The sequence below is a fragment of the Phoxinus phoxinus genome (genome assembly GCF_949152265.1).
Source record: "Phoxinus phoxinus genome assembly, chromosome: 5".
NCBI classification, from domain to species: Eukaryota; Metazoa; Chordata; class Actinopteri; order Cypriniformes; family Leuciscidae; genus Phoxinus; species Phoxinus phoxinus.
Window position 1 is genome coordinate 24,159,800 of NC_136880.1, and position 27,057 is coordinate 24,186,856.

At 36.3% G+C, this 27,057-nt stretch overlaps 3 protein-coding genes across 4 annotated transcripts in view; 2 read left to right on the forward strand and 1 right to left on the reverse strand.

Moving 5' to 3' along the window:
- The window catches only part of rpp40 (ribonuclease P/MRP 40 subunit), a 114,821-nt gene that overhangs the window by 25,693 nt on the left and 62,071 nt on the right, over positions 1-27,057 (forward strand). The gene's annotated exons all lie outside the window — the stretch shown is intronic.
- Positions 1,031-21,523, reverse strand: pip4k2ab (phosphatidylinositol-5-phosphate 4-kinase, type II, alpha b). 2 transcript variants are annotated; one of them, XM_079612327.1, is made up of 11 exons: positions 20,679-21,523; positions 14,499-14,596; positions 14,289-14,385; positions 11,159-11,311; positions 10,900-11,046; positions 9,782-9,820; positions 7,836-7,931; positions 6,197-6,310; positions 5,739-5,991; positions 3,625-3,728; positions 1,031-3,492 (listed from the first exon to the last, which is right to left on the reverse strand). In XM_079612327.1, exons 1-11 carry the CDS (start codon positions 20,814-20,816, stop codon positions 3,412-3,414), a joined length of 1,320 nt encoding a protein of 439 aa, XP_079468453.1. In that variant the 5' UTR covers positions 20,817-21,523; the 3' UTR covers positions 1,031-3,411. The 2 variants fall into 2 exon arrangements, with proteins under 2 accessions (XP_079468453.1, XP_079468454.1); XM_079612328.1 differs by lacking the exon at positions 7,836-7,931 and having other exon boundaries at positions 20,679-21,469.
- On the forward strand, positions 23,128-27,034 carry nebl (nebulette). The gene is made up of 7 exons (XM_079612337.1): positions 23,128-23,481; positions 23,605-23,699; positions 23,864-23,948; positions 24,761-24,868; positions 25,424-25,601; positions 25,759-25,865; positions 25,984-27,034. The coding sequence occupies exons 1-7, from the start codon at positions 23,413-23,415 to the stop codon at positions 26,158-26,160; spliced, it is 819 nt and encodes a 272-aa protein (XP_079468463.1). The 5' UTR covers positions 23,128-23,412; the 3' UTR covers positions 26,161-27,034.

The following is a 27,057-nucleotide window of genomic DNA, read 5'->3' on the forward strand; positions in this document are numbered from 1 at the left end:
GGTAACGTTAATTTGAACAAAACTGGTATAACTTAACCTAACGATCTCCATAAACACAGTGTTTATTAGAATGGCATGATCTGGGCCTTTTAATTACGTTGCTGTTCTGTCAGAATTAGCGGCTTATGATAAGCAGGCTGTTTAGTTAATGATGAACATGCAGGCTATTATCTAACGTTATCTATTCTTTCTCTTCTTTTTTTGTTGTTGTTTAAAATCAGTTTTAAATGTTAAGTTTTTTATTTATTCAAAAAAGAAAGAAAGGAAAAGTTCAGTAAAATAGGCTACATTTAGCTTTGTGAAAATCTTTTGAAAGTCGTGAATTTAAACCACCGCCGAAGCGCATTTTTGGATATTGTGTCTATGAAACGCAAAGCCCCAGTCTCGGTTTAAATTAAATGAATAGTGCGTTTATTTTGAGTTTATTCGGGTGTTGCCCTGCTGAGATTAACCTCAGTGAGCCTAGATAATTTAAAACCAGGCCTACTAATAAAAAATAAGTAAATAAATCAGTAAATAAAAATGTCATACGAAAGAAAATGATCTGCTGTTTCAGCTGTTCTGGATTCTAAACTAACGTTACTCATAAAACGGTCGATAGTGTTCGCCGGCACTGTTTGACAAACATAAATGACACTACATAAAGCCTACCTTCAAAGTTAATACACACTGAATATGATGTGTAGCGTTTCATATTAAAATGAAAAGATCATTAAAAATTGCCGCGTCTAAAATAGGCAAAGCGTTTCTGGAAGGCCTGCATTGATTGCCATGCAACAGTAACGGAGCGCTATGCGCCCTCGTGTGGCTGTCAGCAGTTAATGCATCCACAAGCGATTACAGTGCTATGAAATATACCAACAAGATGAGACCTACCTTCTTTTTAATTTACATGAAATTGTATACTTTATGATAGTGATTTATTATATATATATATATATATATATACATTTCTAAACTAATTTGAAACATGGAGATATGTACAATTTTACACAAAATCACTCCTATAAAATCATAAATGTACAAAATGTCGCCGTTGTGAGCCTTTATTATATTTTGAAAGTCAAGTAAAAGCTGTTCCATTTGTATTTAACAAAAGACATATTAAAAACGGAACATTAACCATTATATAACAATTAATTAGTCTATCCATGGGTTTAACGAATAACACAACCAAATATAAACCTTTAAGGGGAAGCATTTAGTATTTTTTAATGGTTTGTCTTGTGAATGTAAGATTGTGCCATAATACATGAATATTATATAAACATTAATCAAGCTGAGCAATGCATCGTTTTATTGAGCAATGCTTATGGGACAGGATGCTTTTAAATATTTTAGGCCTACAGCACAAACACACAAGAGCTGCACACTTTCATGATGTAGACAACAACAGTTATGACAAGTAGACTGACTACCAATAATATCTTCCTTTGACAGCGTAATTAAAAGGGCTCACATTTCCTTCACTTTTTTCCCCTCTTCCTCAAACGTCAAAGTATCAAACTCATACTGTACCATCAACATGAAAGCATGTTTTAACAAATTACATCACATGAGATCAAAACTATACAATTTGAGACAAAGTGAAGTCTTTTCCCCCTCAAAAGCTCATTGAAATGTCTTCTTTGAGATTCAAATGTGTTGTACATACATCAAATTCATCAGACACAGAGAGAATAAATCTGGAGTGTGTAAATGAAGCTTGTTGTTGTGCTGAATTACACACACAGACTTCCACTGAAAGTTGTCCAAAAAACAAGAACGGACATTGCTTGATAGGACAGAAATGAAAATACAGCAACACATCAAGCCTCAAAAGAGTTTGAACAAAAAAAAACAACAACTTCAATTATAAGCTAACAAGAAAACTGAAAGTTTTTGTACCATTAGGACTCCAACATTCAGTCATAATATTGCAAACACATAACACACTTGCATATTTACACATCTACACATGAACAGCAAAACCACCTTAGGATTCGTCCTATTCACCTTTCCCTTTTTAGAAAATAACATTTGTCAAACGTCTCTTTTTAAAAAAATGATTCAAATACAAAATTAAATAATTCAGAGTAAAAAAGGCACACCCTTGCACAGTGTATACATGTCAACACATACAGAAGAATATTTAGGATTACTTTGCAAACAATATTCCAGAAGACATATCACAATATCTATATATTTTTTATAATACTAAAGGTCTCTGGGATCACAAAAAGTTGGGACAATGATGACAGAAAGAGAGAGAGAGCGAGATCAACAGAAAGACCTATAGTCAGGCAGCGTCCTCCCCTCTTTACAGTGCAGCTGAAACACTTTACGCAGATTCAAGCATCAATATAGCGGCAGCACAACTGCATTCTCAAGAGAACGGCCCACTGTAAACTTGCTAATTGTTACTGTAAAAAAAAAAAAAGAGGAGGTACAAAATATGCTTCCTTTTCATAACATGTTCTGTAATCAACAAAAAACAGGCAATGTCTTGTCCTTTCACTAGGGATACAAAAGTGGCGACGCACATGTAACCCATTAGGTGCTTTTAACACATTCTACGAATCACTACTATTGCATGACCCTCCGCGAGTCAGTGGTAAAACCGGAATCTTTTGCATAAACGTTTTGGTGCATTAGATCATGTGCAAAATCTGTTGCTTCATACTAAACATTACAATCGGAGTCAACTGCAAATGTTGAGCTCCTGTGCAAGACCTTACAATGCACAACAGGCAGATCATCTAAATCCAATTCGCCTAACTATGAATTTAGCAGTTGAACCTGAAGTTGCAGCATTTTTTTTTTTTTTTTTACCGTTATTTGCGCATTTTGTAAACGGACAGAAAAAAACAGATTTTATTTAAAGGTACTGCTTGCAGCTAAAGAGCGATAGTGCAATAAACACTTTCAAACAATTATGCTCCGTTTTATTTTTATTCTGACTCTGGTCATGTTTGTTCAGGGCTAAATTTAATTTTATGAATTAAAATATATTATTAAAAACTGGACTTTTTTTAATTAATTTTTATTAATAACAGTGAATTTTTCTCTAGAGAAAACAAAAGGACGATAAATATATAAGCAGCTTTGAGAATTCCAGTATGATAAATCATACCACGTAGCTGGGCACAAACAACATCACTCGGTTTCTCAATCAACAATATCTAACACAAAGATACAGAACGCTATATACTATGCATGACTATATCACACCACGTGGAGCAATAAACCTACTGAGAAATCGAACAGAGGAGGAAAAAGAAACTGTTAACAAAAAAAAAGATCTTGATAGATCTCAGAAGTGATCCTTTGACAAGCAACAGAGAGACAATGTATCCGCCAGCACAGCGAAACCTCTCTTAGGATATGAGCTCATATGTGACCACCTGTGATTCCGCCTCAGCCCCGCCGCGGTTAGGACAGAATGGTGGTGATGAAGTCATAAAAGCGCTTTGAATATTGCTCGGGGTTGACCGTTGAGATCTCTGCCCCTGCCTGGAGAAACGAGTAGCAAAAACATGTCACTTAGTACTAGCACTGTTCATGACATATTGGAACTATAATAATAATTCATTACATTTATATAGCGCTTTACATAGAAGGGGGAACTGTGTTTGTAACGCTTACCCCATGTTTGACTGTCTTAGCTGCATGGGCTGCTTTCTTCTTGGCATCATATGGAGTGAGAATGTCAATCACCGCCATGAAGTAGATTTCTTTTTTAGGAGCGTCTGTAAGGAAGAATGAGCTACTGTTTATAAGCAAGAACTGGAACAAAATGAGACAGAACTATCACTTGCCTTTTGGCCCAGTGCTGTGCTGCCACTGCATATTTAACATTCACTGAGCTTGTACATCCATTTCTGTCATGACAACTCCTGACAACTGTTTGGCATGATACAGGATATGATAATGTCTGGTCTTGGTGGAATAGATCTGCTATGTTGCTGGGGGACTTGCTACTGCCAATGCACACACGACACGCTGCTGTACAATATAGCGTACATGAATTACTCATAGCAGATCTATACAGGTGGAGGCTTTCTACAGCAAAAGCTGACCAAGTATTTGAAAGTTGAGCAGTGAGCTCATTGGCTGCTGATACAGCAGGAACCAATCAGCTGTGCCCTATAGAGAACGCTGTGATTGCAAGCAGATTGAGTTGAGAACCTATCAGCCTCTGAGTCTGCACCATCTAGAGTTTCATGACAGACATTTGTATGTATATGCCTTGCAAACTTAAATGCTTGGTTTTATGTGATGCACTCAACATTGTAGTATAATCTGCTGATTTGTCAACCAAGATAATGTGTCTATCTGGATAACAGATAAAGTTTGAAAGAGTAAAAATACAGTGCTATGCATAAGTTTAGACACCCATGCTAAAGTTGACTAAAAAGAGGAATAAAAAATCATCTTTTGGAAATTGAACTTAATGCCTTAATTTAAAAAAATAGGAAAAATACAACCTTTAAGGACACCAATTTTCTTTGTGAATGAATAATGTATCGTAAATAAATAAATGTTCTTCCTTAAAATACAGGGTGCATAAGTTTGGACACCCCTATGTTAAATTCCCATAGAGGCAGGCAGATTTTTATTTTTAAAGGCCAGTTACTTCATGGATCCAGGATACTCTGCATCCTGATAAAGTTCCCTTGGCCTTTGGAATTAAAATATCCCCACATCATCACACACCCTTCACCATACCTAGAGATTGGCATGGGGTACTTTCCATAAGATCATCTCTCAATGCAAATCAAACCAGCTGTTAGGCGAACTGAAATAAAACCATGCCAATCTCTAGGTATGGTGAAGGGTGTGTGATGATGTGGGGCTATTTTAATTCCAAAGGCCAAGGGAACTTTATCAGGATGCAGAGTATCCTGGATCCATATAGTAACTGGCCTTTAAAAATAAAAATCTGCCTGCCTCTATGGGAATTTAACATAGGGGTGTCCAAACTTATGCACCCTGTATTTTAAGGAAAAACATTTATTTATTTACGATACATTATTCATTCACAAAGAAAATTGGTGTCCTTAAAGGTTGGATTTTTCCTATTTTTTTTAAATTAAGGCATTAAGTTAAATTTCCAAAAGATGATTTTTTATTCCTCTTTTTAGTCAACTTTAGCATGGGTGTCTAAACTTATGCATAGCACTGTAAATACTACAAATGGTCAGTAATGTTATCTATCATATTCAATAATTTTTCAGCAAAAGTGAGTTTATGAATTTATGGAGTTGCATTACAGCTGCATAATTTCTAGCTTGTTGCATATTTTCTTTTAGTAAAGAGAAAAACAATAATGAACAAAAAAAAACATTCAATGAATAAATATTTCTAGTAAATATAAAAAGCATTGCTAAAAAATATAAATAGTAAAATCTGAACTATTGCATAAAAAAAAACATTTTAAATCCATGAATGTGCAATATTACACATAATTTAAATATGGCTGTATTGACAGAGGAATAGTGTAACACAATACAGATTTTTTACCCTGCAATGTATAATGTTTTTTCAAAACTCCAAATATTAAAATTGTGTGCATTACTTGTCCAGTATTATCATGCTACAGGCATAAATGACACCTTAAATCATTCAGCTTATTTATGAAAGGTGTAGTATTACTTTTCTAAGTGATTGTTCTCCAGATAAAATGGGCAAAAGCTACATTAAAATGTTCTAAATTAAACCCTACTTTTAATTTAGTTGGAGCTAGAAAAATGACTCACTTTCATGGCTCTTGATGGCATATACGTCAATGACGGGGTCAAACTCTCCCGGGCCCAAAGGTCTATTGCTGTCTAGTGTGTTGCTGGGGCTGTCTGGTGGGGAGCCAGTGGCCCCTCCGTCGCTCTCCGTTCCCTCCTCCTCGCCGGCGTCATTGTCTTCACTCTCCTCCTCGGGCTGTTCCTGCTCCCCTCGCTCCACATCGTGGATCCCCACCAGCAGACTGTAGTCCATCAGCTTCAGCTGGGCCAGGAACTGGAACACACATTTTTCAAAGGATTAAGCACGAAACAATCATTGTCTTTTTAATTAGACAGTTTAAAGACACAGAGGGGTGATTAGGGCGAATGAGTGTTTAGATAAGAGTTTAATGATCCAATTACACTAAACAAAGCAAATGAATCGCAAGACAGTAGCAAAGCACACGATGGACGAGCACACAAACGTAAGGCACACTGACCTCTACGTCATTCTTCAGTTTCTCCAGGAACATTTTCTTGTTTTCCTCATCTATGTAGATTTTCTGGCCGTCATTGATGAAGTCGTTGTCTTTGTAAGTTGGAAGCTCCTTGGTCTGTTATTCACATCAGGGGAAAGAAAAAGAGTTAAAGTAGCAAAATCTGTATATATTTAAACTTGACGTTTAGTTTTCTAAGCAGTGAAGAAGAAGAAAAATGGTGTCACTGCCATACAATATCATAAATTCATTTTGATTTGTTAATACACTTAAAAAAATGTAAACTTTATGACAAAAATAATAATTCTTGAAGCATTATTTTTACATATGGAAGTGTGTCGTTTCTGTGCTATTAGCAGTACCAAATGAAAATGCAATCTGTCTGTTTGAGCGGCCCGACTGGGACAGAAAAAACAACATTTGCTCGACCAATGGAGTGGAACTGTGTGTTTGCCCAACACACAGGCAGTATTTTTGCATTTCTTTTTGGTGCTGCTAGTCTTGTGGAATTAACACTCTTCACATTTACTACATAATTCTAACAATTAATGATGAATTTCTTGTGTCCATCATCTTATTGCACTATTATTATACTAAATAATAATATGAAATATTACACTAAATAATAATATTAAATATTACACAAAAAATCACCATCTAAAAAAATTAAATTAAGTCTTTTGGGGGTGAAGTAAGAAGTTCAGCACTTGGCCTGGTGCAATTCTGATCTGCCCACACACAAGTGAGCTTAAAAAGTGCACATCACAGATGCAGTCGGGTGAAATATAAAGCAGATTTCTGCCTCCTGTGGACACTCAGAGCAACAGGGTATGATTTAGATGTCACTATTAGAGCCAACAGACAATTACAGCATTTGAATAATTGCAATGATTAAACCAAGGGTTATTTCCTAAATGCCTACTTTCACAAACATCAGCGATTCCAATCTGAAGTCTACAGCTAAGATTCTAAGGGATAGTTCACCCAAAAAAAAAAAAAAAAAAAGAAGATTCTGTTATAATTTACCTCACGTTGTTCCAAATCTGAATGGAACAACATGAGGTAAATAATGACATTATTTCCATTTTTAGCTGAACTATCCCTTTAATTCATTGATCTGATTTTCATGTGTTAGATTAAATGTTTAATACATTTATTAAACATAAAAAAAAGTTAAATAGTTAAATACCCTACTTTGGTTCTAGTTGAATAAATTATCTTGTCAGAGCTGAAGAAAAATCTAGATCTAGTATCTATCTAGAAATCTAGAATACATGTTTTCACCCTCTATGACCATTTGATGAAAATTTGAATTGATTCCTGAGACAAAAACGAATTGAACATGCAGATGACCATGTGAAGGTATATATAAAACCTCATATGGCTCAGCAGAACACTCAAATGCTGACGCACTAGTATTCCAGTTCTTTTCGCAATTCCAGCAGAGATTGTCGAAGATGGGGTCACCGTTCTGGAACAGGAGGATAAGTTAAACCTAAAGCACCGGCCATGGGCTTGTGTTTACAGTCCCTTGTGGGATCCAGAGGGAACGGTGCTTTCCTGAGGCAAAATGCGGGGGTGATGCATGTTGAAGAAGAACACTGAGCAATATGGGAAAGTTCTTTTGCTGTCGTGTCCTTACGTGTCTTATGGCGCAGTAAAAGCGTGTGGCGATCCGGATGGTTTGTAGCTTTTGGCTCATGCGTGATTTGGACGGAGCCTCCTCAGGTGGACGGGGCTGCAGGGAGAAGGGAGGTCAGATGCAAAACGCAAGACCCAAAAATCACTGTGTGGAGGTGACAGACCTGAACTTTCTACATAACTTCAGGCATCTTTTACTTTTAACATTTTATTAAAAAGAAAAACATGTAAAGCCTTTAGAAGACAATGGAAGAATCAAAAGGATGGAAATATCCCACATACATGCATCAGAAAGAAACACACCAAAAGTACATGTGTGATATAAAGTTGGTTGATAACATGACTGTTGTACAGTAACCAAGTGAAGACAAAATATCATGGGAGATTTTGAAGGAAATCACAATTGAGAAGCAAAGGAAACATTTCATCAAATACTGTGAATGACAATAAATCTGTATATGACACATAATTACAAATATACATCAGTTCATATTTGCCCGAGAGTATCATATACAGCGATAGAATGTAAATATAAAATCTCAATGGAGGAGAAATGAATCAAAGAAAAAAATTCATCATGCCAGCAAGATTAACATGCATATAGAAAAAAATTATATATGCATGCAAATCGTTCACATGCCCTCAATATTTACACATATATGAGAAAAACACAAGATTAGGTTTGCCTTATGAGCAAATACTGTACACAAGAGTGGACTGCAAGAGTATCAGCCTTTTATTAACACACACAATGTATTTATATATACACTACTGTTCAAAAGTTTGGGGCCGGCAAGATTTTTCAAAAATACTGTACTATTACGAAATATCATTACAATTTAAAATAACTGGTTTCTATTTTAATATATTTTAAAATGTTGTTTTTTTCCGGGGGGTTTTTCCAGCATCATTACTCCTGTCTTCAATGTCACATGATCCTTCAGAAATCATTCTAATATGCTTTGCTGCTCAAGAAACATTTATTATTATTATTATTATTATTATGTTACTTATAAATATGACTTTTATATTATTCTGTTGAAAACAGCAAACAGGTGCTTGATATTTAGGTGGAAATTGTAATAAAAAATATTTCAGGATTCTTTAATTAATAGAAAGTGCAAATAAGCAGCATTTATTTGAAATAGAAATCTTTTGGGACATTATAAATGTCTTTACAGTCACTTTTAATTAATTTATTCCACCCTTGCTGAAAAAAAAAATCTTGACCACAAACTTTTGAACGGTAGTGCAGTTTGCACAGGAAGTTTAATTCAGTGTGATAGTGCGTAATCCAACAGTCAAATGTTCCCTGAAAACAAGTATGTCGTCTGATCTATTATTTACAATAGTTCTACTTACCATCTCACTCTTTACCTTCAGAGATCAGTGTACTTAAATTACAGGGTAAAACAATAGGGTATCACAATATAAAAGACACCACGGTTCTTAGGTTTAAATTAATCCAATATTATAACTATTTTCATTCTTCTCAGGACTATTACCTAAATAAATTGAAACCACTGGAGTACAAAAGTGCAGTTTCCCATACTCTGAAGCAAATAAATCAAGCAAACACTGAATTCTGAATTATCTCCGAAGGAATGGAGAATGTAGAAAATGGGATCTTTTCACACAGGATAATTTTATTTTGGGAGTTTATTAATACACAAGACACATAGAAAGGAATATGATGTTATAATAAGTAACGTAATCATTTTTAAAAACAATTTCCAAACTCAGACATGCAATACACCCAACATGCAAATATGAGCTCATTTTCTGAACATGTAATCATACATGGAAATTAAAATATTTTTAGCATGGAAGTTCATCCCCTATTCAAAAGTTATATGCTTTCTACACATGATAAAAAAGAGAACGAGAGAGAGAGAGAGAGAGAGAGAGAGAGAGAGAGAGAGAGAGAGAGAGAGAGAGAGAGTTTACCTTTTCTTTGTCGCTAGCCTCTCTTGCCACTGTGGATCCCTAAAAATGAACAAAGTCATTATTAAAAGAACAGTTACCTTAAATTAAAAGTTGTAATTTCCTCAAAAGATCCTAAAGTATATTACTTATTTCCCACTCTGGAACAAGTTATTTTTCTGCTGTACTTATTTTTCTGCTATTATACAGTTCACCCAATTCATTAAAAAGATCTGATTTAAAAGAATCATTTGTTCGTGAATCAGACAACACTACTTCTCTCGTGAACGCACCAGGAAGAACGAGGGTGGATGACTGAATTTTCTGTGAATAATGAGTTAGTTATCATTTTATTTGTAGCAACTTATAATGTAGTTACAGTCCATAAGGTAATACCAGCACATAATGTGCAAGAGAAACAATATTTACAATATAATAATTATCTTTCAATATAATACATTTGAGCACAAAACATAATTAGGCTACATTGTGAAATAAACATTATCATAAAAGTTGTATTCATTTTGTGATTATTCATCATTTTGAGTCACCTTGACCCATAAACACATTTTAACTTTTTTGAGTCTTGGTTTTCTAATTTATAAGTACGTATACGTTTTTAATCATTTTTGAGATGCAGTCATTTAAATGGTTTTAATTAAATCTTGCTTATATTCTAAAAAATGTATAATGTATTTAGAATTTTAGTGATATGATTCTCAATAGAGATGCATTTTAGTTTTCTATACAACTAATGAACTAAAGACATTATCTTCCTGAGGTATACGTAGCATTAGGTGACAAGTTCTTCACAAATTAATTAATTAACAGTAAATGAATACCAGTGCTTTTTATGTTAACTAAAAAATAATACTGTAAGGGATTACCAATGTTTTTATGTTTAAAAAAGCTATTACAATTATGACAATAAGACAAAGATTTTATTGAATTTAGAATTTAATACATTTATAAATGTAAAAATATTTGATTACATTTTCAGAAACTTACTACAGTATGTGCAGTTACTAGATTACACTTTGCTATTACATTATGAGTTGCTACACACAATTTTACGATGCCCCGATCCATTCACTTTCATTATATTGAAGATTAGACAGGCCCTTTAAACAAGAACCACTCACCTTCAGGTCATATTTTTTGTAAACAGGCAGCCGGTGGCTGAAAACGTTGCGAGTGACGATCATGTAGGTCTCATCTCCATCCACTGTGAGGCGATACATGCCCAGAAACTGAGGGAGCAGCGTGTTTCCATGGCACTCCACTATATACTACAGTGGGCAAATACAAAAAAACAAACAAAGATTCACTTTACACTTCACAGCTTGTGAGACTCTCAACAGAATCTTTTTCTTTGTTCAAAGAAACAGATTTTCCCTCTACCTGGTGGTACTTCTTCAGAATGTTGTGCATCTCGGCCACGTCCTCGCTGGTGATGATCTTGATGAGGTACCTCTTGTTGTATGAAGTGTGGAAACGAGCTCCACTGCGGCCCTGAGCGTCACTGGGAATCGGGGCCCTGCGTGTCAGAGAGTTCTGACACGAGAGAAAAGAACAGTGAAGGATAAAACGGAGAAAAGCTACTGGCACTTCTCCTAGACTGCAGTCAGACTGTACAGTCTGGCAACTTCTTTATTGAACCTCATCACAAACTCAAACATTTTGGCAGATTCGGTCATTTGGATTGCAAAACATCCTTGCTCTCTTATAGAAACGGAAAACAAGATAAAGAACATTTTGCAGTTAGTGCCCCTTGCAGAAAGATAGGTGTCAACAGGTTTTGCATTACAATTCAACCAGCAAAAGCACAGCTGGGTTACTGCCTGCGCTTTGAGATGCCATCTTCAGTATAGCTGCCAAAAATGCAAGGTCTCTGCGGTTTACTGCACTCTGTGTTGTCATTGTACTGAGTGGGATTTGTTTTCATGATGTTCAAAGCTGTTCCAAATGTCTTAGTGAAACGGATTGAGTAGATCAGCAGTTCCAAACTGGTTTTGCTGCAGGACCCAGATTTGGATACCAAGAATCAATAAAAAAAAAAAAAATTAACTCGAGCAGTAAAATCCTCTTTAAAAACTAAATCTGAAATATTTATATTAATTAACATTACAATAAAACAACATAGGCCAATTGCAAAATTATTTTCAAGACATACAGGTGAAACTCGAAAAATTAGAATATGGTGCAAAAGTTCGTCTATTTCAGTAATTCAACTTAAAAAGTGAAACTAATATATTATATAAACTCATTACATGCAAAGTGAGATATTTCAAGCCTTTATTTGTTATATTTTTATGATTATGGCTTACAGCTTATGAAAACCCCAAATTCAAAAATGTTTTCATAAGCTGTAAGCCATAATTATCAAAATTATAAAAAAATAAAGGCTTGAAAAAATAATCTCACTTTGCATGTAATGAGTCTATATAATATATTAGTTTCATATATTTTGTTCATGATTTTGGAGGGTGAGGCCATGTCACAACCTGTTCATGATGACATCAACCAAATTTGGCTGCTTCTACAAAGTGACGAATTTGCACCAAAAATACTGTTTCTCAACCTTATTTGACATTAACAACAAAAGATACTGTATGGCTAACATGTTCTCATGACTTTTAAAAAGATTTTATTTTGAGAAGCACTATTTCAAGATTAGCAGCATTTATCATAGTTTTTCCGGAATCAGAACAAACCAAATATTTTTTGCTCACGACCCACCATTTGAGAACCACTATTGTAATCATATCAAATTCATTTTGGATATTGATAGAAAAGATGTTTTACTGAAGTTACCTGGAGACACACCAATAAAAAAAATAAAAAAAAGTGCTTTCACTTCAATGAAAATGAAATGCTGATTCCAACAATCACAGTGCTGGGTCAATGGTAGTGTAAGTGTAGTATTGAGATATTCTGGGAGATGGGCCAAATTCAATACACTATTTTCAGTTTATGGCATTTAACTTGATCTGACCCTGAAAGATCTGATAATTGCTATAGAAACTAAAACCTGATATTATTGCAGTTTACTTATAAAAGTGCTACATACAGTATGACCTGAGAAACAAAAATGCTTTGTTTTAAAAGGGTCATATCTTGAGGAATCAACAATTTTTTCTTTTTGTGTCGAACTATGAAATCCAAAGTGACATTTGATTTCAACATTTGTTCACGGGTGAATCAACATCATGTTGTAAAGTGTATGTTCTGCTTTGGTTTCATTTTCACTGCGTTTCCTGTTCTGGTTTGCCATTGTTCTTTGTGCCATAATTAGTTTCTGTAGTTACTTATTGAATTCACCAGTTCGTACTTACTTTGATTACTCCCCTGTGTATTTAAGACCTTAGATTGTTTATGTTACTGTTAAAAGCAATAAATAACAATAAATAAGTCTTTTGTTTCATCCTTTGTCCGTGACATGTCGAATCATGGTTGAATTTTGCAAATCGAATCAACATTGATATTGCAATGTTGTTTTAACGTCTTAAACAATAATTAAGAGTTTATTGAGCCAAAGGTTGTGATTAATAGTGAGAATTAATAGTGAGAACCCTAAACTAAAGTCTGACCGTATTTTGTTAACCTTTTTTTTTTTTTTTACAACCATTTAGCATTAAATGTAGTTTAAATGATTTTCACCATTGAAACAACAAAAAATGATATTTCAACCACATTTCAACATTGAAGGTCGGTCACAGTCCAGCTGGGAATGTAACTTTCAGACCTTAATCTTCATGTGCACAGGCCTCAACAGCTTCAACATCTCAGGATGGATTGTTTAATGAATCTGTCACAGTGCACTGCAGGGTTTGCAAAAAGGATGGGGCAATACAAAATTATATTATATTGGACATGACAACAAACTTGCAGCCGGTGTGTAAATAGAGTCAGAAAAGTGCTCAGCTCATTGTTCATTTCACATGTAAAGAATGAAGAAAATAGCCATTAAAGCTTAAAGAGGGTCTATTACGTTTTCATACATTTTCAACTTTCTTTAGTGTGTAATGTTGCCGTTTGAGCATGAAAAATGTCTGCAAAGCATAAATCCACTCAAAAGGGAGATATCTTTCTTTAATATCAATGAGCACTTTTTCAGAACTCCATAAAACGCCTTCATTGTAGTCTTGAGTTTTCTTCCAGGAATGTACGTCACAATATTCCTCATTTAAATAATTCCCACCCAAGGACTACGCAAAAAATGGGAGTTGCCCGAGTAGTGTGTTGATTGAACTTGAGGTATGGTAAGGAACATCACATTTTCAAAACACGCTCGAAATGATTGACCAATCACAAAACACTAATCAGAGCACATTTCACTTTTGGAAGGAGGAGACTGGAAAAGTAAGGTACAGCAAAAGTGTAAAATATGTGAAAAAAGGGCGTAATAAATCCTCTTTAAATGTAACCATTTTTGGCACAATAAATTACTAACAGAACAGGGGGGGTGTATATATATATATATATATATATATATATATATATAATACGACCTCCTTAAGCACTTAGGTACCTGATATTCCTGATCATCAATAGAGAACCGCTCCCTTAGATTGCGGAAGACTAGGGGACAGTACTCCTTAAACTTGAAATGGCTTGGCATGTTCTCTCTTTGGAAGCAGAAAAAAGTGCAAAAGCAAATAACTAACAAAATCAAACGAATAAATAACAAAATAATCACATTGAGTTCAGCAATATACAGTCTCGTGTCAGTCTTTCTTACTTGTTGAAGAGGTGGTTGTCCACCTTGATCTTCGAGTTGGCTTTGAAGTCATCAGGCATCAGCATAACAGGAATTTGGATGTGACTGAGTTCATTTATCTTAAAAAAAACATAAAAAAACAGAAGTGAAAGAAAACTATTCACTCATTCTAAATGACAAAATAATAGTTGAACAGTGATACATATCAAAAATAGCGTGATATCTGTTGTATAGGAGTCCTCTGGACCTGCTCCAAATGAATACATCAGACCGTTTTCTCATTTACTGAGAACTATCTGCAGTACAGGGGCCATTCCTCAAATGTGGTGCACTGATGGAACGCTGCCAAGAAACAACTTCCTTTCACTAACAGCAGCAGCGAAAAACAGAGCTTAATCTGCGCCAACAGAACAGGCATTACTTATTTGGCCGGACTGTCCATTTCCTTTTATATTGCCCTAAATAATTCAATACACGTCAAGTGGCCTTTCATGGGCAATAGCACATGCATGACTACACATAAACTCAAGTCAGTTGATTGATAGTGGCAAGAACTCAGAAAGCTGCCTACTTATCTAAGGATAACCCTATTTCTGTCCAACAATGGGTGCACATGTGCATTTGTCCTGGAATCCAACCTGATTTTTGGACACTCCCTTTACACTATGACATGTGTGTATGCAGGGAGTTATTTTTGCGCATCTTCCTGTGCCTCCATCTGTTCCTGCTGCATCAGGGGGGCGTCCTCCTGTCTATTAAGAAGCATTTCAATAAAAAAATTGAACGCTTTGTGGTGTAAAACAATGACGAACAGGATGTCGAAAGTAAGTATTAGGCTGAAAAAGTACTGGCAACGGGCGAAATTGGAAGCCTCAGAATACAAACCACCATCTTTCACTGTCTAATGCTGCACAATAATGTCACAATGGATTTGCAAAGCTGAACAGTAGTCTCTATAGAGATACAAAATGACTAGAGAAATCAACTGCAAGACTGGGGGAGAGGGCAGCAGGTTCACTGAAACAGCAGCAGCTGAAAACAGCGAAGGACAAGCCACGGTCAATCGGCCTTATCTGTGACACAAACACACACACACCCCATCCGCTCATTTACACAGTATGTGCCATGTGATTCAGCCCATATGCATGATTATTATGTTCTTAATGATAAATTCGATAATATTAGCCGCAGTGTGATTTATATAAATGGTACAATGACAATCATGTAAAGACGTGTTTAATCTCTGATATATAGAGTTTGTTGATGTAATTACATCCACATATAGATTGTATGCGTCATAGTGGCTCTTCACCCCCGCCCCTTTACACTCGGTTACATAATCAGCATACAATTTCATTTGGATAAAGCCATTGAGATTAATCAAGCAACCAAGAAACCAGAGGCGTTCCTGGCGGAGTCGGTTGTGTGTTTTCTGAAAGCCACTCTGGAACATGTGCGGCGAGAACATTACAAGCAATTACTTCTTTACAAGCATTACTTCTTTTTATTGCATTTCACTTCAAAATAATTCCATTACTGAAGCCTGTTTTCTAAGCAGACTAATATCTGTCAGCACATACGGCTTATCACCCGCTTTACATAACACAGCGCTACTACAAATTCACATCAATGGCAACAGACAGTGTCGTTCCTTATGTGCTGAGAAAAGAGGCTGGCTGAGCGTGTGTGAGGGGGGGAGATGGTTCAGGCTCTAGTTAAGGCAATTTCTCATTTTGGCCATTAGGGAAGTTCCTGCCACAATGGAAGAGGCCTTTTTCTCCTTCACCTCAGACTTAAGTTATACCTCTGAGACTCTTACGTAATCAACATGAAAAAGCTCATCTGAGACAGTGCTGATTGAGAGGATGAAACATCTAAAAGGAGAGAAGAGGGGAGGAGGAGCGGGGATTAGACGAGAGAGCAGAGATGAATGTTAAAGAACTATGAAAGACACAGAAGAGCTTGAAGCATACGCAAGACGGTGTGGCATATATGTGGTGAAGGGAGGGGCTCTATTGGCCTAAATGATAAAAATAGGCTAAACCCACAGGCGATATTCCTGAACACTACATTTTTGAGGTCAAAAGATCTCATTGTCATTTAGCCCCAATATATAACGAAACATAAATGATGAACGGGAAGAATGTGCTAATGATGTTTGGGAGCATCAACCTGCAGGCAACACTGATTCATTTTGGGGTTTAGTGATGCTTTTCTACACAAACAACCAATGACTGAGAGAAAATGACTGAAAGAAAACTCCAAGATGGATGCCCCCAAAAGTGTTTTAGACATTTCATATTGTTTACAATAAAAAACATTTTTGGGTCAGATAACCTGAAAAAATTTCTATAACTAGTTTCACTCAAGTCTAAAAATAATATTTAAAGTGCCCCTATTATGCTATTTTAAAGGCCATAGATATATTTACATTTCTCAAAGAGACTGAAAACATTTCGTTTAAAGATCATCTCTCTAAGCTGAGTTTTCTGCAAGCTTACTATGGTCTGATTGGTCAGACGACCCAGTTTGTTGTGATTGGTCTACCGCTTACATGTCGGAAACAAAGCATGGCATTAAAACGGCTGCCTCCGAAATCGCTTTCTCTCTTGAGTAGGTACTTATTTTGAATAAGTAATTACTTCACAACCACTAAAAAAGTCATTTATATTATGAGTGTGTGTAGTATGAATGTAATCTGGATATAGGCTACTTCATTCGCCATGCTGTGATCTACCAGTGTGTCAGTTACGTAGCTTCACTGCCATTCCCTAATCCTCTCCCGTGGCCTCATTGGATAGTAAAGTGTCCATCGTATGCACACTTCAGAATCTGGCTGGAAGTAGTAGGTCATCCGGGTACTTTTTGCCTACTATATTATGAGTTCTGTGAATTCAGACATACTTCTTTTGTCACATACTGTTTTTCGCCTACGTTAAAGTCAAGTCAAGTCAAGTCGTCTCCATTTATATAGCGGTTTTAACAATGTAAATTGTTTCAAAGCAGCTTTACAGAGTTAAACGTATAATTTAAGGAAACAGAGATTGTTTTGGCTTTATAGCGTAAAGTAGGGAAGTATGTGATTTTGGATGCAACTTCTATCTGAATTTCAGCTCCGGAGGCATTCTTAGTGTTTGTATACACAGTCGCTGCATGCGAATATGCCTACATCCATATAGGATGAAATGTTTGTGAGTCGAGCAGTATGTCTGAATTCATAGAAATCATAAAACAGTAGGTGAAAAGTACCCGGATGACTTACTACTTCCTGTGAGGTTCTGAAGAGTGCATAGTATGGACACCATACTATCCCATGAGGCCACAGGAGAGGCTTTGTAAATGGAGATGAAGCGAAGCAACTGACGCGGTAAGTCACATGACAATGGTGGATGTAGTACGTCTGAATTCAATTATTATACTACATATTTTTCATACTATATGAACATACTATTTTAACGGTCACTAAATAAGTTTCAAACCAAATGTGGCTACTATACAGTATGCGAGAGGCAAGCACGCACTCTGATGTAAACAGAGGAATGAGAAGTACATGGCGGAACGAGTGAAGGAATGCACATTCACTCTCTGACAGCAGAAATGCAGCGCTACCCGCTAAACAAAACAGCTGTGCTACTTTCTGTTTCTGAACAGTTTTTCAGATTTTTGTATTTGCAAATGTTTAGTTCATCAGCAGCACTAAACACTTAAATACTATTACTTAGACTTAACAGGCTGTTTATTTTCAAACTTGAACATTTTTACATTTTAATCTGGACTACAACATGCCCTAAAATGTTCTGATTTTTTATTATTGTCAATTTTTTGACACTTTTTTTGCAACTTGTTTCAATATCGTGATAATACCGTATACCATGATAAAAGCTTGAGCAATTATCGCAAAATGAAAATGTGATCCCCTCACATGGCTAAATGGAAGTGATTTTTAAATCAATTAAACTGAACATTTTTTACAGCTTCTCTAGAGCTGATGAGAAAATACATCAAAAGGATATTCAAACAACCTCTCCATTCCAAAACTGGGATGCTGAAGGGGGAAACTGGCTTGTGTTTTACTACATCCACTTAGGATACTCTGAGGGGTGACATTTGTAAGTATATATTTTTTTTAAATGGGATGAAACAATATTTGTTGATGGCCAATGTAACACTTTCACCATAAGTGGTGTGCTTGTATGGTAGCTGACTAATACTATATAAGTGTAGGCAGGCACAAACTCAGTCTAATGATATTGGATACTCAAAAAATACAGCCTGAAACTGTTTGACCTTAAACACTGGATGTTGCAAGTTAGTTTAAAGATAATAATTCATCAAGCCCAATAGCCTAAAAGATCTAAATATCAGGTACATGATTCCTACATGAAGGTCTTGATTAGTAATGAGTTACATGGTCTACAAAATATAACATGCAATTAATGTAGATAAGAGTCATTTTAAACAGCATTTTCAACAGCCATATAGTTCTGTGGTATTGAAATAATACTATAGGCCTACATTAAAACTACCTAACCTCAACTCGCAAGACGCACAGAAAATTTAGATGCTTTTCAATTGTATTTGAGAGGCTTAGAGTGCATAAAACAATGAGCATTTAATGTCTCGACTTCAATGTTTAAATGAATAATTCTACTTCATGCATCTCATGCATGTGCATCATGACAGAGCATAAGGCTCCCAGACACCGGTGTCCAGATTCCCAGGAGACCAATTAAAGCTTCGTCAGATACCTGGAAATCTTCCATCCCCACAGGAAAAGTATTCTTTAAACATATCATGTTTTTTAAACACACATTATTAATCTTATAGTTGGTGTTAATCAAGATTCAAATAGCAAATACCGTACTTCCCTTTTTTTTCCCCTTCAAATATTGAGAAATAAGAAAATAGAAAAGGAACAAAAATTTTGCATTTAGAAATCCATGTTATGAGATCTCTCGGTCACTGAGAACAAGCGTATTCTTGTAGTTTTGATTTCCGTGCAGACATTAGGCGCTGACAAGGGAAGGGATCAGGGATCTAATGCTGTCTGCAGCCGGTGTAGTTAGTCATTCAGCGTCCTCAACCACACCAAAGCCTCTCATCTGAGCAAACACTTGCTTTGCTCGCTGACACAATCATTTCACTGATTCTTGAGTACTGGGACAAAACAGACCACAAAACTGAAAAATAACATTCGTGTTTCAACTAAATATTTTTGGATTAATCTCCTCAGTAGATCACCTATGTTTGGTTGTAATATCCTGCTTCTTATATATTGTTTCTTGTCCATTAATTAATATGGATGAACACCATAAGATACAAAAATAATGTGTCAAATGTAATACAAATATTTACAAATCTAGCATTCATGTCATAGAATTAATGACTTGACACCACAGGATGCTTTCAAACTGATTTTCAGCACCATCTGTTGAATTTTCACTACCATCATGCAAAGGTGTTAATGAAATAATCACATTCTGCATAACACACATATTTCAGCCATTGTGTTTAGATGGTTTTACCAGGAGCTACTTAAAATTGAAGAAATTATGTAAACAAGAGCTAATATAAATATAAAAATCACCTGAGTCCGTGTGATCGGTTGATCTCATGTGCAGATAAAATAGGCAGAGGACCTTCAGTATCAGAATTAATGTTGAATTTGACTGATTTTTTAAAGAGATAGGCTTTACGAATTATATTGGGATTGGGAATATAATAATTTAATTCTAATTTTGAGAATAATTGTGCTTATAATAGGCCTATATATCTTCAAACAGCACCAGTAATACACAATATATTTATGTTTATTTATGTTCTTAGATTCATATAAATTATTTAGTTATATCTGATGACAGGTGGTTTTTGGTTTCAGTGAGTGATAATCTCATCATTCTTGATCAAATCAAATTAGACTAATGGTATACATTTGTGTCTAGAACATTAATCATCGGATTCATTTCAATGCGGAACTGTGTGTTTAAAATCTAAAGTTGAGTGGCATGTCTCGAGTTAGAACGCATTGGTTCACGCAGATCGCAACAAATAGCTCTGATGTTTAGATTCGTAGACTGACGTCAATGCTACAGTTATCTATGGATCAAGAAGCCGCAAGAAGAAAACTGCCACACGTGCCTTCAATCCGCTCAGACGCAGCATCGCAACTGTTATAAACCTGGAAGAAAACGTAACCCTTACCGAGTGGTTCACTCCCCACATCAAGACGCTGAGCAGCGGGTCGCTGGCCCGAAACAGCTTCACCTTCTGAGACACGAAATGTTTCTTCTTGGTTTTGCTGGCGATGGTTGCAGCAAGGTTGCAGGCTGCAGAGGCCATGTTTAGCGAGTAGGCTCGGATGAATGAAATCCCTCTCTGTGCGTGGCACTGTGGCGATGTCTTGACACAAGCTGTTCAGAATCAGCAGCGCTCCACCGGATCTCGACATGCAAATTGTCCCTTTCGTTATTTAATGCATCGCGTTCATGCATCCCTCTGCAAACGCGCAGATGACGACGAACGATGAAAACTCTCTCAGAAATCCCGCTATCCACCAGCTAAATGCTAGCTGTCATTGACGTTAGCTTGAAGGTTACAGTTGGCAGGATGTGTGCGCTACCAGCTCATTCACACACACAGCTTTGCTAAACTAAATCTTAAGCTCGCCCGGCAAAGCACCCCAGAAGCTCAAATGAATGACATCCGTGTCCATCATGAGGCTAAACGAGAAATGTAATAAAAAAAAGTAAACGGATGCAGATTCGGAACGCAGATACCTCTTTAAAAAGGTGTGTCGCCTCAATTTAAATCATGGCGAAAACCCGTTAACAATGGTTATTATGGTACGATCCCAAACAAATCTCTCAATGCGAACGTAACTAATAAAAAGCCGGCAAAATACTAATAAACAACCACTGTCCTGTTGAAGTTCCGACCGAGACCGGGAGCCACATCCACTGCGCCTGTATATATGCAGCAGTTGGATCAGTCTGACAGTTCTGCTTTAGCTCAGCTCAGCACGTTGACACATAAATCTTGTGTTTCACGGAGCGCTATTGGCCTGGCGGCACTCTTGAGTAGATGCGGCCACAGCATGATGAGATCCAGATACTAGTCCTATTCGTGCACCACTGCACCCATCTCGATTTTGGTCTTGGTCAGTAGTCTATCTTTTCTCGCTTGGTCTTCAAAAAAAAAAAAAAAAAAAAATTAAGGCTGTCTAAACTAGACATTAGCAAGGTTATATTGTGCTAAACCGAGTCCACATAAGAGATGTCGCCGAGGACGTAAAACCACAGGCTATCACCTGCGGTGTAAACAGCGTAGGTGGATAATCAAATTGTATGATTACAATGTATAGGCTATCTAAAATCTCTAATACGCATGAAATTGCTGGAATAGTTTGTGTTTTGTACAGATACAGCTATTCAGGCCTTTCATAAAAATGTTAGAAAGACCACATTTAATCAAAACGGATTACAGTATATATTTGCGCTAATTTTCTTATAGACCTACGTTTTATATAATTATAGGCCTAGCACTTTTAAGAAATATGTAGCCTACTCTCCCATGAGACGACTCCATATCAGTAGCATAATACGGTACGTTTTATTTTTCATAGAGCGGGTCGCCTCGTGGGGGCAGACAATAGGGGGCACGGGGCAGAATATCACGTTATTTATCAGCTTAATATAGGCCAACTAATAACTTTATCTCGCTAATCTTGTTATTGGGAACTAAGCTGATGGCTGATATATTTCTTTTAGTAAATGAAAACTTTGTGATGGAACTTTCTCATTGCTTGTTGTAATAAATTAAAAACGATGCAAAGAAAAACACTTTTTTCTTCTTCTGCCAGTCTAAATATGCTTCGGTAACAGGGTTGCACGTATTTGGGACATAACTTTATTGCAACATTTCTATGATTTGAAATATTTCTATCATTTACAAAAAAATTTTTTAACAATTAAAAAATGCATATAAAAAATCATACAAAAGAAAGGATATTTAAAATGTATTTTAACAGTTGTATTTAACATTAAATTTGGTCATCTAGAAGGTGACTTTTTAAAAAAAAATCTACTTTTTTATTTTCAATAGCCTAATTTATTTATTTTTTAAGTCTATTTATATTTAGTCTCAGGGCAAGTGTTTTTTTACACAGTGACTGAATTTTTTGTATATTGTACATAGATTATTTGAAATTTCATAGGTGGGACATTCTGGAATGACCCACAAGTTGGAAATGCACTTTTCTTTTTACTAACGATTATAATAATCCAAGCAATATATCCATGACATAACTTTAATATCTACTTGCAAGACAAGTATTACACTGACTGACAATGCACCTGTCTACTCCTAAGCGCGTGTATTCTGTCGGTGTTCTACTGCCCTCTTTAGGCATTATAATGCCATTACTCTCAACGCAATGGCTATTCAACATCCTATAAATGCAGAATTACCCAGATGTAATGTTATTCATGTCTCTTTATGACAGGTTTAATGAGTGAAGAGAGAAACTAAGACACACAATTAAGATCTTGTAAAACAGAACTTTGACAAAATACCATTAGGACGAAATAAATATTGTCACGTTAACAAGCAATTAAGCCTATCTCTTTATTTAGACACGTTGTGCACTTTTTTTGGCTCATTGTGCACCTACAGAACAGTCAGTGCAGTCCCCGCGGTCAGTGTTTGAGACTCTCCGACAGTCAGTCTCAGTGGGTGATGTTTGGTGGAATCTCACGCTTTGCTCCTGTTCCCTCACTGCGAGACCAGCGACACGCGGATAAACACTCGCGAATTTAAAACTCTGCGACACAAACTCACCGCATGCTGCAACAAATCTGGCACACCTGAGATATTTTACAATAAGTTAGTCGATTATCGAAGTTATGCTATTTTCCCGGATCATCGCAACAGCTTGAAAATGAACCCTCATTGCGCGCGCTGTGGGAAAATTGTCTACGCAACTGAGAAAGTGAACTGCCTGGACAAGGTAGGCTAGCTCTCTTACTTCCGATGCTTTTAAGGGAAAATGTATACATTATTGTCTATAACATTCTTTCATAATTATCTACCGCTACCAAAGCTTTATGTTTCCGTCTTCCCACATTTACAGTATTGGCACAAAGGATGCTTCCATTGTGAAGTGTGTAAAATGACTCTCAACATGAACAACTACAAGGGATATGAAAAGAAGCCCTACTGTAACGCGTATGTTATTGTCAAAAATACTAGTTTACACTTATATGTTCATACATTCTTAGGTAATTTGAAGTCTTATGAAAAGTGTTCATACGTGTTTTTGATACGAGTAAGATATATGAATATGATAGAGTCCAAAAGCCCAAAATGACTCGCCTCCTTTCTCCAAAAAGGCACTACCCAAAACAGACCTTCACAATTGTGACAGACACCCCTGAGAACCTACGGCTGAGACAGCAAAGCGAGCTACAAAGTCAGGTAAGAGCACTTGTTCACTATGTGGGGTGTTGTACATTGTAATCACATTATTACACATGATAAAAAAATAAATGTGAGAATACTGCTCTAAATCTAAAGAGGGGAATATCTAGGGTAGGATAATGTTATTTGTTGCTATTGGGATAACATGAGACAAAATTGTTTACGCCCGTGTGAGTGTTTTGGCTGCCAGTGAGGGGACTGGGTGTGATACTTTGAGGTCAGCATGGAGAAAAGCAAGGCAGCTGTCTACTCTGTGGTGTACGGGCCGATCCCCTCAGCTTCTCCACCTGGCAGCACAAAAGATGCTGCCAAGTCCACACTGTGGCCGACCTAATCCTGGCATTATGACAGGATTCATTTTTCTGAAGTATTGGTCAACAAGCTGTGAAAATACATGTTGTGTATTTTATCTATTGCTCATACTTTGTGTTAGGGATCTGAAAAAAAAGAAGCAGCATCCATCCAGATCTCCCTTGCAACATGTTAGGTTTAGCTAGATTTGTCTAATACATCAAATAAGTAAGCTTGACCAGAGTCCTTGTGGGGAAAATCATTTATTGAAGGTAGTAGTGTAGCACAGTTTCTTCAGCAGCGATGTTAGTTTATTTGGCATTCACACTCATCAGTTTCTATAGGCCATACGTCTGTATGGGCCATTTGGTTCACACCTTTACACACCTTTTCAGTTGATTGCATCTCGAGGCACAGTAACTGACTAAAGTTAACTGAAAATACACATCATCTTTCAAATCACCCAGAAAACCGTACTACTGGTAATTCCCTGGTAAAATGGTTTTCTTGTTCTTCAGGTCAAGTACAGGAAGGATTTTGAACAGAGCAAGGGTCAGGGCTTCAAATTCGCCTTGGATACTCCAGAGCTGCAGAGACTGAGGAAGGCCCAGGATCAGATCAGTAATGTAAGCTGGAAAATGTAGCTGAATGAAAAACACTAATATGTACACTTGATCAATTAGTGTACTAGATATGCAAGCATTCATGATTAGTCCATACTGTTCAAAAGTTTGGGGTCGGTAAGATTTTGTGATGCTTTGGACAGAAGTTATGCTCAACAAAGCTGCATTTAGTAATATTGTGAAATATTATTGCCATTAAAACAATTATTTTCTATTGTAATATGTTTGTCTTCTGAAGTGTCACATGATCCTTCAGAAATCATTCTAATATGCTGATCTGCTGCTTAAGAAACATTTCTTATTATCAATGTTAAAAACAGTTGTTCTGCTTAATATTTTTGTGGAAATGATCATTTTTTTTCTTCAGAATCCTCTTATAAGTTACAAAAAAATAGTGTTTTATGAATGTTGTATTCATCAAATTCTGTCACTTTAGATCCATTCAATCCATGCTTGCTGAATAAAAGTATTAATCTTACTGACACAAAACTGAGCTGTAGTATATATATATATCACACTTGTATGTGCATGAAACGGGTGATATCTCCATTTTTGCAGGCGAAGTATCAGAAGGATTTTGAGGCGTCAGGTTTGCATGGGGTCACTCAGGGAATGCGTGGAACATACCTGGTACGGCCTCAGATGGCGCCCAACCATGAGACGGTGGGAAACGGCACACACAAGGGTGTCCATCAGTGCATCATGGAGATGGATCGAAGACCTGGCGTCATTGTGGGTAAGTTCACTACATGTGAGATGCTCACGCTTGGTAGTACAACCTAAAAAAGGGGGAAAAGAACAACAAAACCAGTATACTAGCTCTAAAAATTAACATAACTGCAAGCAAAATATTACCATTGAAGATCAAGATCATCCTGGTGATTGTGTTTTAGCACCTGTCCTTCCTGGTGCCTACTATTCCAGTGGCCACAGCTACATGCATCAGACCAGCATGCATTCACTGAGGTCAATGCAGCTGAGGTCACAACACAGGAGTATGGTGAGTCCTCATTATTCTGGCATATTATATAGCATCTGACTACACCATGCTTTTGATTAAAAATGTATTCAGTAGTGTAAAATACTAACTATTGATGCATTCAATCTTGGGACACCAGACTGTGTACAGGGCCCTGTATGACTACACGGCGCAGGATTACGATGAGGTGTCATTCCGGGATGGTGACATCATTCAGAACGTGCAGCCGATCGACGAAGGCTGGATGTATGGAACGGTACAGCGGACGGGGAGATCAGGTATGCTGCCTGCCAACTACGTAGAGGGCATTCGCTAGGTGTCCTACGCCTCAAATGAAACGCCGTGTCTGGATTGTTCATAGGCATCAAACGTTTGTAAACAGTCAAAGGTACAGCTCGTTTTGAATAGTGCTGATTGTCCCACTTTGTAAGCGTTTATAATGTTATATAATTTCTCATTTTGTTACTGTTCAAAAGTTTGAGGTCAATAAGATTTTTTTAATAAAGAAATGTATATTTCTATTAAACAAGACATTTATAATGTTAATAATGATTCCCATTTTTTAACTTTCTATTTATTGAAGTCCTGATAAAAAAAAAAGTTTATATTTAAAAAAATAAGCAGCACAACTTTTTTCACAATTGATCATGAGAAATGTTTCTTAAGCAGAAAATCAGCATCTTAAAATGATTTCTGAAAGATCATGTTACACTGAAGACTGGATTTGAAATAAATGCAGCATTGATTTGCATAAGCAGCTTCTTTCAAAAAAAAAGAAAAAAGAAGCATAATTACAAGTAACTAACCCTAAACCAAAGGCTACCCTAAACTTAACCTTATAGTAAGTAGTAGTACATGTAGTTAATTATTAGCAAGTATTTATTTGTGTACTTACACGGTACCAATGTCACTGAAATAAAGTGATACCAAAATATCTTACCAGCCCGAACTTTTGAATGGTAGTGTACTTAATGCAATGTTAAATGTACAAGATGTAAAGAGAATGTGTATGTAAAATGTAAAGAGGTTTTTGCCACTTAAATATTTAAAAAAAAGCTTAATTTTTAACAGCATGTTGCCTTGTAAAACATGAATATTTGTGTAAACTGTTCTGCACAATGTATATTAAATGTTCCATTACAGCAAAAATGTATTTGTCAGTCTAAAATAAAACATGACATTTAACCTACAAGTCAAGCAGTATGATCAGAGA

Coding starts and splice junctions, on each gene's coding strand:
- nebl (XM_079612337.1), top strand. CDS start 23,413: ATGAACCCTCATTGCGCGCGCTGTGGGAAAATTGTCTACGCAACTGAG. Junction 24,869..25,423: donor CCCAGGATCAGATCAGTAAT/GTAAGCTGGAAA, acceptor CCATTTTTGCAG/GCGAAGTATCAGAAGGATTT. Junction 25,602..25,758: donor AAGACCTGGCGTCATTGTGG/GTAAGTTCACTA, acceptor ATTGTGTTTTAG/CACCTGTCCTTCCTGGTGCC.
- pip4k2ab (XM_079612327.1), bottom strand. CDS start 20,816: ATGGCCTCTGCAGCCTGCAACCTTGCTGCAACCATCGCCAGCAAAACC. Junction 11,312..14,288: donor TTGATGATCAGGAATATCAG/GTACCTAAGTGC, acceptor CTCTCGTGTCAG/AACTCTCTGACACGCAGGGC. Junction 3,493..3,624: donor CTAAGACAGTCAAACATGGG/GTAAGCGTTACA, acceptor TCGTTTCTCCAG/GCAGGGGCAGAGATCTCAAC.